The following is a 12078-nucleotide window of genomic DNA, read 5'->3' as shown; positions in this document are numbered from 1 at the left end:
TTTCAAGATACTTGTTGATTTAGTGTTAGTGGTTCATATTTTACAACAGAAAATGCAAGCGAACACTAAACGAACAAAGAATACTTATTAAAATCCTTCCATTCCCTCATAAATGACAGAAATACTTAAACAGAAAATGACAGACTAACCCATCCATTCCCTCTCACTTCTCTTCCAAAAACATAGAACACAAATTCGTAGTTAGTAGTTACACTATACCTGTTTTCGTTTCTTCAATGTTGCTTGAATTGTAACCATCTGTTGATATATGTAAATTACACTTTGATTGTTCATAAATGACTAATGTGGTGAGCTCTTCTACTTAAATATGTTACAATGGCTCACGTGCTTTTTTTCCTTAAAGAAAGGGACTTCAATGCACCCCTAAAGCAAACAACACAAGCATGAAAAAAGAATTTGAATGAGGCTAGAACCCAAAAAAAAAACAACCCGCAAACCCTACAAAGATAGAAACCTATTAAATAATCATTTTGTAACGGTCATGATGGCGACGCCCCCGTGGAAGATTGCTTCTTCTGCAGCCTCCCTCTCAGCTGCCTGATCTTTGCTTCCACTCTTGCAGAGAATCCAATCTTTGTTTCTTGTCTTGCTTTAGACCGCTCCCTCGTCCACATGTGTTGATCTTCAATGTCCTTCTTGTAGTACTTGATTTCTTGGATAATGTGATGATCCATGGGATTAAAACACCTTTGAAATGATATGTGAGCAAGATAAGGAAGATTGCACGCAACTGTTACTAAAATGGTTGCTGTCCAATAAATAGGAGCAGGAGCAAGCACTTCAACTAATATTTGGTACGCGGAGTGGGAATGTTGTGGAGGAAGCAAGCCATATAAAAAGAGAAAGAGATACCAACTGGCAATGCTTCCCCATACAAAGAGGTGTTGTATCCATGTAAAATGGCTCATTGTCAAGGCAATCTGGCAGTTGACAGCCCAGATGATGCTGGTGAACATTACAGTACCAACAGTAGCCATGTCTGCAGTCTGGCCATTCAGGCGGAATGATTGGTCATAGAAGATGAAGATAACAAGGAAGAAGATGACAAGCGAGGAGTACAGACCATTCCCCATCCATCCCAGTATTCTATACCAGTCAAAGAACAAATTTTTGGGTCCTTGCTGATATAGTGCAGGAAACTGCATAGAACTAGTGCGTCAGAGGTTGAGTTATCTAAATATGGATGAAAATATGAAACCCCTAAGGTATTTCAAGAGAACAAACCTGTAAGCAAACTTCTGATGGAACATCTTGTTCAAAAACTCCAAGTGAAATTACAGGCAACGATGTAAGGACTACGTTAAACAATATCATGTACCAGTCATCATAAACCGATTGACCAGAGAAGCCCGCAAAGGCCTCAAAATAGAATATGGTGAGGCCAAATGCTATATTTTTGTAGAAGAAATAACATATCTGGAATGCAAAAAAAAAAAATTAGAAGGGAAATATAGGATAAAAGATGCAGAATGCAAAAAAATGTTACATGCATTTCTGTCCCTGCACAGGATGGGCAGCACAAACATGGAAGACATTCAAAATCTGAGAATAACAATCAAGATTCAAGATGAATATACCAATTACCATTTGTGCAATTCTCTTGTAACACCAGTGTCCGTGGACTACCAGAAGCCGCTCCAAAAACCGAAATTGAGCAATGGAAAAGTCACTAGCCATCACTGCCTGAAAAGAATTTGCCGGCTTAACTTCCACATATGTGACATGCTTCCACATAGGAAAATACATGTGATTTCTTGAGTTTAGAGATGATAATAAAAATTAACAAGTTGTTAATTAAATCATTCTTCATGATTGATAAAGTGACCATGAACTTCAATCAACCAGTTAGTCTATTAAAATTTGCACTATTTCACATAAACAGAAGCATGCAAATTTAAACAATGATCAGCTGACAATTTCGAAGTAACCCACATTCAAGGCAAAAACTATGAGTCGGACCGAACAAGCTAGAAGATATTCCATTAAACATATGATAAATCACCGTCAAAATTAATAACATAAACAGTCTTCTTTTAACATTCATGACTTCATGTAATAGTGCCTCCAAAAAGAGCACTCGTAATGGACAGCAGATAAGTTGCACAATAGTGCTGTCAATATTAAATCAGAAATAAGTAAATGCTAAATTTAAACCGGATGCTTCATATATAGTTATATGCAGTAAAAGAATATAAGGAAGTCAGAACTTAGAACAATAAAAAAAGAGAAGCTTCAACTTTTCTGCTTTTATCATTTTATAAAAAGATTAAGGTATACTATGAAAGTAAAACAAATGCACTTCTCTATTACAATGTCAGTACCGATAACAAGAACATCACCAAAAAGGCGTACAAGAAATCTGCTCCAGCATCCAAACATGTAAATATGATAGATTTCCCTGTCACTATCCCCATTCATTTTTTTAAAAATTCTTATGGAAAATATGAAACCAAAATTTGGTTTGTTTTATAACTATGACGTAAGTATATGGAGTTGCAACTAGAAAACATAGATGTTAAAACCCACCATTTGCAGTTGTGTTTCATAATTATGTTTTAAGAGCTTGATACTGACCTGCATACCTTCAACCCCACTGATTCCCACACCAATGTCAGCTTCTTGAATCATGCCGACATCATTTGCACCATCACCTATTGCTAAAGTGGTCTTCCCAGTTCCTTCTTTCACTAACCTTGTTACCTGTTGCCAAAATATTGAGGGATGAAAACACGAACAAACAGTAACATCAACATAGAGCCATGAATGCAGTAGTGTACAATTGTTACTCCAATAATTGTGTAAGTAAATAGTAGTAGTAGGGTCGTTAAACTCTCGAGTTGAAATGTTGAATTATTGCTATTTTATGACAATTACTTCATCTATATGTCATATATAGGTTTTTTCAATATGGGGTAAACTTTTACAAATCGAATCTACGGAGACTACACGAGTTTACCTAGACTCTCAAGTTTGACAGCTTAGATAAGAAACATCGTTTATAGTGATCAACTAATGAAATGTAGTACAAAATTATTAAATAGAAAGCAGAATGATACAAAGAAAAATGGTCCTACCAAGGCCTTTTGCTTGGGAGATACACGACAGCAAATAACAGACGCACAATCAACAGCTAATGCCAAAAACTGGTGTTTGATATCATCTTCTAAAGCATATGTTAGAGTTTTTCCGTCAATAATTAATGCATGCGCAGCATGTGGGTCCTTCTCCAGCTTCATCAATTGTGAGGCATTGGTGATTTGAGTCAGGATGTTGCCTTTGATTACCTGAGAGGTATGCCTAACATTAGATGAAATCCATATCTAAATAGTAAAAAATTCTACTCAATCTTAGTGAAATGAATACCTCTTTCCCATCATTGATTACTGAATCTAAATTTGCAGTAGAGATACATATTTGCTTCATACCTTGTCGAAGCAAACTACACGAATACCTGCACCGTTGAAAAACAAACAATTATCAAACTCATTTAAATTTAGTAACTTCAAGCTTAAAATTGAAAATGCAGATAGAATTATGAAGTTAAATAATTTGCAGTAGGCATACCCAATATTGATTGCCGTTTCCATCTTATCCCCAGTCAAGACCCAGATCTTTAGACCGGCTTGAGCAAGTTTATCAATGCATTGCGGCACCTAAGAAAGAAAAAACATTGAACATGATAAATTATAGGAAAGCAGCACTATAGATAGACCATAAATAATGATAAAGCCTACCCCTTTCTGCAGCTTGTCTTCCACACCAGTAGCCCCAACAAGAATCAACTCTCTTTCCATACTATCTGATAGCCTCTCAAGCATTGCCTCTCTGTCAGGCCCAACAGTTGTCTTGGCTTTCTGAAACTCGATGTTCCAATCAGAATATTCTTGTTCATCAAGATTTCTGTAAGCCAGGGCTAGTGTTCTCAAACCCACTTCTCCATATTCATTCAAATGTCTAGAAGTAGCCTCCAAATACTTCTTTCCATTCTTAGATAATCGATCAAATATGATACTGCACAACCAGAAAATAATAAGTTTAGAGAGGAAAGCCAAAAGTCTCTCTATAACAACTTTTGTATTAATGCAAGCTCTTCTTTGGAAGCAGAGAGTTTCTGTAATTATATAGACTATAAGTATAATATAAACACCACAAGTTTGAAGAGGATTTTAGTTTTGCTGTTGAAACCAGCACAAGGTCTTACTTGATCATTAACCTCATACACTCAGCTGACAGAATAGAAAGAAATCACATTATTAGGCTAACCTGTCAGCTCCTTTGCATAAAAGAATAATGCTTCCCTCCTCATCACGTACAATCACTGACATACGCTTTCTTTTGCTACTAAAATCCAGCAGATTCAATATTTTATACTCTCTGTATAATTCAACCAAAACACAAAAATAAACAAACATGCCAATAAAAAAGCCAAGAAAGTCAAAGTAACAGTTCATGAATGTCCACCCCACCTTTCAACCACATGTCCTGAAGCAGAAATTATTTCGCGCACAGCAACACTCGATTGGGTTCTCCTATAAAATTCAAAACCAAACTCTCTAGCAGCTATAAGAAAAGCCCCTTCATCAGGTGATTCAGCTTCATAAGTACAACTGTCACTCTCCTCATTAACCTCAGGAATGGCAGTATGGCAAACTGCCAGTATCCGGAAAAATAACGAAATGACGTGAGCATTGGGATCTTCCAACCAATTTCCATTCATGAGGCGGCTGTCAACAAAACCAAATCCCTTTATGGTAGGCCTTCGATTCTCACCACCCTTAGAAGTAACAACTGGCTCAAGTTCAATTTCTTCAGCTCTTCTAACATTTTCCCGCGGCACTTTACTCTTCTTATGCATGGGGAAATTAGAGAGATCCATATCTTCCTCCTCAAGATCAGAAGCCATCTGCTTTGCTGCAGCTAGTTCAACTTCACTGGAACGTACACCATAGGAAGTACCAGCAATGGAGCACTTCAAAAAGTCCATCTGATTGCAGGTTAAAGTGCCCGTTTTATCAGAGAGGATGGTGTCTACCTGACCCAACTCTTCATTCAAATTTGATGTTCGTGCTTCAGCAGGAGTCCCAGTTTCTTCATCATACATTTGAAGGTCTTGGTTAATGAAGGTGGCCTGTAATACCTTCACAATCTCAATTGAAACATAAAGAGAGATGGGTATCAAATATCCATAGAGAATAAGTGCAGTGATCAGATGGCTCATCCCAGCCAATCCAATTTTCGCAGGATCATACTGATATTCAATATTGTCAGGCCGTAAATACCACCACTCTGTGGTCTGGTACTTCGTCTTAGCAACAAATCCTATTGAACTAATAAAGGATATCAATATAAGGACAGTGAAAAGAGTGTATATGATATAATCCATCTTTTTCTCTATTGTGCTTCTTTTTGAAGGGGATTTTGTAGAATTCTGCATGACTTTGCTGTCGTGGCCAGTGAAAATGACCACCCCATAGACATAATCAGTGTTCCTAAGCTTTGAATCTCGGAGGAGAATATGACCAGGATCAAGAGGATAAACCTGGCGTTCATATTCAAAATTCCCAACAAAAGTGTACAGATTGGGATTCGGGTCTTCACAACGAATTGTTCCGGAGAAATCCTTAAAAGCTCCATCATTATCAAGGGACAAGGTAGCCTCCAAAGATCTTTTCACCTTCAAGTTGGTCTCTCCGTCTAAATTCATAGTCTCCACATAGCATATCCCATCCTCATAACTTGAAGACAATAGAAGCAAGTCAGCTGGAAAAAACTGATCCTTTTCTACTTTTACAATATCTCCCACCATAATTTTCTGCCATGACCTAAGACCAAAAACTCCATTGCCTCTATGGAGACTAGCTTTCCGGCGATTAACCTTGACATCTTGAAGGAACCTACGTGAATCCTCCAACGCTTCCTTTGCCATACTAAGCCCCACAACAAAGGCCAAAGGAGCAATCATGCTCACCGATGTAAAAGGCGACATTGGAGATGCCGAGAGGCAAGCAGCCAAAAGGAAGTATATGTTGGCAACCCTTCGAAACTGTTCAAACAGTGCCTTAGGAAGAAACATGATAGCATTGTATTTAGTCGTCGATATATTATTCTTGCAGTAAAATAGATCCTTCTTTTCATGTACTTGAGGCTGGTTACAATACACGGTTCTCGAGTAACCAGGACCTTGAAGTGGATGAGGCACCTCCTCCGCCGTAGTCGGCCGAAGACAACCAAATGTATAAAAATTACTCCGGCGGAGCCTAGCCCTAATCCTCCTCCCCCGTGGCATCTTAGCTCCAGATATCAGCTCAAGACAGTTAGTTTACAGCTCACACAACCTTCTACCAAGAAAAGAAACGTAAATATTGCCTCTAGGAAAAATCAAACGCCCCTTTAATCACCAACTTGTTTTCTCTAAAACCTGACCAAAACATAAAACACAAACGGAAATCATTAACTGCAGACAGTACATAAACACCATATATCATTTAATGCATACTAATTAACAAAAAATCAGTAAAATGTCAGATTGAACATAATCCAAAACTGAAAAACATGCTATAGGAACAATAATTCAAAGTTCAACATAAAAAAAAAAAAAAATATAAAACTGAAAATGAAGAGAAAATCAAAGCTAAACAGAGATCGATCTTCTGATCCAGTGTTTCATTTCAGAAATCACAACTGAAAAATCATCAAATTGAGAAGAAAAAAAAAACAAACTCACACATATCAAGAACTCAAAACAGCATAAAGAAACAAAAACCTTCAGTTCACAATTTCAATTTCAATTTTCAATAAGCTAAATCAATTCAACAAACATAAATGCAGATTCAAAATCGAAGACTGAAACCTTGAAATTCAACTGAAAACGACAGCGATAATTCTGAGAGGCGAGATTATCAAAGAGAATGTAGTAGGAAGAAAAACGATAAATAGAAGAAAAATTGGAACCTGAGACGAAAGAGAGTAGCGTCGAGCAAGTGAAGGACGGCGAGAAATAGAAAACGACGATAGAAGAAGCTTGAAAATGTGATTTGCAGATTCAGAAAGAAGACAAAGTCTAGAGAGAGAAATTCTGTAGAGAGAGAGAGAGAGAGTGAAAGAGAAAGGGGGCGCGTGGAGTTAAGCGCGAGTGTGAACTGTGTCACTTTCCTTCATCATGAGTTCGAAGCAATTCCCAGAAATTTCCGCTACTCGTTCTTTCTTTTTTTTTTTCTTCTTTTCTATTGTAACTGAATAGTAGAATATTTTTTTGCAGATTTTTCGTGGAGAAATTTTGTGATTCTTTGTTGTATTTGTTTAGTTAGGTTAGGTGCATTTGTTTTGAAAGTTCTTAGTGTTTTTTTAAGGAAAATATTGTAACACGGTTTTTCTAGCTGGATTAGAGTTTCATTTCGCCGGTCAATGCCAATTGGCATAAAAACAAAAATGTTGTTTCAAATATTTCATTTTTAAAAAAATATCTAACTTTTTTATTAGTTCTCTTTTTAAGTAATATAAAACAGATTTAGTTATAATTTTAGTTTTATTTTATTAGATTTTCAAAATTGATCTTTTTATTTTCAAAAATTTAAATAGTTTTAATTTTATTATATTTTTGAATTAAAATTAATAATTATTTATTTATTTTTAAAAAGTTTATTACTATAAAATAATAGAATAAATTATCATACATAAATTTATTGGAATAGTAACTCATTAATTTTTTATGTAAAAAATCTCATAAAGATTCAAACTGTTTGAATTTAAAATAAAGGGATTAATTTTGTAAATTATATAAAATTATATATCTATAAAATATATATTAAATTTGGTTATGTCAGTCTTGTTAAACTAAATGATTAAGTAGATTAATTTTGTGAATTACATAAAATTAAGAACTAAAACTCTAATTTAATTTATAAAGTATAAATTATATTTTGTTATCTTAATCTGGTTGAATTAAATTAGTTGATAGTTGTAGACGGACATTGATTCAAGAACACAAGATTGTATTAAATTCAAAAATACAATTTGAAACTGCAACATTCCATTTTTTAAAAGATAAAATTCAAATTTAATTCGTTATCGCAGATAAAAAACAAGTTAATAAAAATATCTACCACATAGGACCAGTTTGTTTCAGCTTTAAAAAAATGAATTTTTTCTTTGTATTTTTTAAAATAGATTTTCTAAAACCGTTTTTCAAAATATTACAAGTTTTTTTATATTTGTTTTTTCAAAAATAAAACACTTAATTTGACATCCTATAACATAAAAGAACAAAACTTAGAATAATTTAATTAAAAAAAAGACTTTTCAAATTTGGATATATATATATATATATATATATATATATATATATATATATATATATATATATATATATATATATAAGTAAAATCAACCAATCCACTAAATCAACACACTCTGAACTATTATATTTTGCAGACATCTCACTTGCTACATTTCTTTTATGTAAAATTACAGTTACTAAACTATGATAAATAAATAAATATAAATTTGGTTTATATTGATATATTTTTGGTTTAAATACGTATTTATTGTATGTATTTTTTTAAATGCAGGAGGAGATATTAGTCCCACGTGGCAGGTCCTACAAGTAGAGGCAAGATATAATGGTGCTGTCAGACCTATAGGATTTTGGATGAATGTTAGTGGGGCCCACGATGGGATCAAAAACACTACTACTACTCTACTCTTGTTTTGTTGCTACCCATTTGGGTGGGGCTAACCTACATACAGTACAGTACTCATCCAGATATCAACCAATTTCGTACTCATCATCATTTTGAAAAACGATCTTGGTTTTTTTGGAAATAATAAAATGTGAAATTTTTGAACACGTGTACTTTATTGCTTAAAAATAGAATACTAACTCAATGATCTAGAAAAGATAAATTAGAACTTATCTACTAGTTTAGATATTAAAATTAACTTCAACCAAACTTTTCTTCAAAAAAAAAAACTTCAACCAAACTATACTAAATTCTCATTTTCTATAAATTAATTTATACTAAATAATTTATAAAAGTAAATAACTTCATTCTAAATTAATTTTAAATTATTATTTTAATAATAAAGGAGAAAAAAATTATATAAAATCTCTACCCTTTATTTTAAAATTTAATAATTCATATTCATTATCTGACATTTTACACTCAATCACAATCATGTTAAGTACCAAGTCACATTAAAAAATTATGCGACATGACTAATTAATGAATCTCAATTAAATGATAGTGTAAAATTATTTTATATTAAATATTCTTTTTTCTTATATATAGGGGTTTGCTAATATAGACGCACTTGATTTTATGAAGATCTATTTTAACAATATGCACCTTATGGTACATTTAACTATTTTTTAGTTAAATCTGACTAAAAGACACCTTCATAAAATTAAGTGGTGTATTTTAGTGAACTCATGTGGGATTTGCAAAAATGTGTGTTTTAACAACATGCATATTAAGGTGTATTTAATTATTGTGTAGTTAATGTTTGCTAAAATAGACCTTAATAAATACAAGAGGGCCTAAGTTTTATATATATATATATATATATATATATATATATATATATATATATATATATATATATATATATATATATATATATATATATATATATATATATATAATAGGTTGGAATAAGACGACATGGGCAGCCATTGCTGCTTAATCTTCTTTAGTAAAGACGTGGCTATAACAAATTAAAATATGCTTCAATTTAAATAGTCATCTTATCTTGCATTTATCATACTCACCTAATTAGATGGACCACATTTACAATGTTCATCGGATTACACATGGGTTTTGGTACTTTCAAGTTTTTAAAATGATGAGTTAGTTAATAGGATAGAAAATCATGATATACAAAAGAGAAATGCTAAGATATGCTTCTAAGACATTTTTTAAGAGATCAAAGTGATAATTGTTTTTAAAAAAATACATGTATTTAATAAAGAAATAAATTTACTTGTGTTTTTGTTTAGTTTTGAATGATTAGCTTAAAAAATTATATTTTATCCAATTCAATTTTAAGCGATTTAATCAAAGTTAATTAATTTAAATTATAAATCATATTTTTTATTAATATTTTAAAATAATATATTTAATGTAATATATATTATATAATATATGAAATATTAATATTACAAAATAAAAATGATTAAGTATGGTTAAAATAATTATAAAATACTAAACTGGATTAAAAAAAATATCAATGAACACTAAGTTAACATAATATATTATACTAATGAAAAATATTGTTGATTTAAAAAAATTAAAGTCAATTTTGAAAATTTTAATATTTGTTTTTAGACAATTGTCAAAAACAGTATACATTTAATTCAACTAAGACGTATTAATTGAGCTACCCGACTCATCCCCTTTTAAAAAAACAATATGAAATCCAATACAATCCCAATGATCTCCATTAAATTATATCCAAACAAATTCAATAACATTTAGATTTTTTAAATTGATTTGTAATTTCCATTAAAAATTTCATGAGATTTTACATAAATTTTTTTAAAATATTATTTTCTTAAATTTTAATATTGACTATTTTAAAACAATTCTTTCAAACACTTAATTTTTTTAAATTGTCTTTTTGATTAGTAAAATAAATTTAATGAAAATATCTAATTTTATTAATACCCACACATTCTATTATTTTTGCTTTTTTTAATCAAAAGGCGGGTCAAAGCCCATGATATACAAAAAGAAAAGTAAATACAAAAATGAAAAGGACTAAAGGTAAAATCTCAAGCCTAACAAATTCTAAAACTAGAAAAGTTTAGTTTGTTTCTATTGAAATACATAGCGACATTGCTATGTATCTCATTCTATAGTAACATCTAAATTTAAATTAGCTAATTTATCTGCTAAGTAATTTCTATTCCACCACATATAGTTAGTAACATTTAAATTTAAATTAGATAGTAACATCTAAATTTAAATTAGTTAGTTTATCTGTTCAGTGGTTCCCTTGTGGTTCCCTTTTTTATAAATGTGAGTTGCTAAAAAATAAGAATATTGAAGAGCTTGAGCACATGTGTCACATCTCTCCTTAACATCCAAGGCACTACATAGAGTTTACCGAAAGTAAACACTACAACTTTTGAATTTGTTTCCAACCAAAGTATATTCTAACATTGTCTCAAATCATGTTCCATGGTTAAAATTGCTTCCAGTAACTCTACAACAAAAACATTTTGTTGGCCAGAATTGCAAGAAAAACTATCAAAGTGATCCGCATTATGATTCCTGAAAAATGTCGCTACATTTTTTCCTTATAAATAGGTTCAAATATATTACTGTCTTTGTTTTTTTTTAAGTGTCGTTTTAATAAAATGCTCTTCAACCAATATAGTTGATTGTTATAGTTAGTTTTCCTATTATACTCTTATTTATTTTCTCTTTTCAAATAAATTCAATCATACACTCTCTCTTTTTCCAATAACTAATTGAGAAAATAATTAATTTTATGAAAAATGTGAAGTGAAGTTATTGAGAAAGTAAGAGTATAATTGATAAATTATAACATTAAACTATAAAAACGACACTTAAATGAAAACAAAAAAAGGAGCAACTGGCATGGATAATGACTCCCCAATGGAGTGTGAATGTCGTTTCTCTCTAGAAAATCACACAAAAGAGTTTGGTGTTTTTTATGCCTAATGCGGTCAGGTTGACTAAGGCTATCTATATGGGGAAATAGTGTATACAAGGATCAACTCAAGAACGATTCTTTGGTTGCCCCATAAGGTTGTTTTAGGTACATAGTAGTCCCTCCAAGGAGCATACTGAAGATTCTATTTGATCAGAGTAATCTTTCGGCCTAGAAGTGCAAATTTTATTGTCAGATCTGGTTGTAAACATTGTTGAGCATATCATTTGCTATTTGAATGCCTAAGATGACTTGTAGTTGTTGGAGGCGGCTTAGAGGTTTGGCCTTGAAGTAGTTTCTATGAAGATTGGAAGGTGAGGAAAACTTGAAACATGTTCTCGCCGGTTGCCAAAGGAACTGCATTCAGATGAGTATAAGTAAAAG

The 12078-nt window shown here is 32.0% G+C and overlaps 1 protein-coding gene across 2 annotated transcripts; it reads right to left on the bottom strand.

Moving 5' to 3' along the window:
- Positions 1–222: 222 nt before the first annotated feature.
- Positions 223–7357, bottom strand: LOC131653916 (probable phospholipid-transporting ATPase 4). Of its 2 annotated transcripts, none has more exons than XM_058924261.1 (11): positions 6872–7357; positions 4488–6439; positions 4285–4395; positions 3756–4032; positions 3586–3674; positions 3385–3472; positions 3096–3305; positions 2596–2721; positions 1606–1704; positions 1246–1437; positions 223–1160 (listed from the first exon to the last, which is right to left on the bottom strand). In XM_058924261.1, the coding sequence occupies exons 2-11, from the start codon at positions 6305–6307 to the stop codon at positions 501–503; spliced, it is 3672 nt and encodes a 1223-aa protein (XP_058780244.1). In that variant the 5' UTR covers positions 6308–6439; positions 6872–7357; the 3' UTR covers positions 223–500. The 2 variants fall into 2 exon arrangements, with proteins under 2 accessions (XP_058780244.1, XP_058780243.1); XM_058924260.1 differs by having other exon boundaries at positions 6973–7357.
- Positions 7358–12078: the final 4721 nt, after the last annotated feature.

Source organism: Vicia villosa, linkage group LG2 (assembly GCF_029867415.1).
Source record: "Vicia villosa cultivar HV-30 ecotype Madison, WI linkage group LG2, Vvil1.0, whole genome shotgun sequence".
NCBI classification, from domain to species: domain Eukaryota; kingdom Viridiplantae; phylum Streptophyta; class Magnoliopsida; order Fabales; family Fabaceae; genus Vicia; species Vicia villosa.
This window is presented reverse-complemented; position numbering and strand designations above follow the sequence as displayed.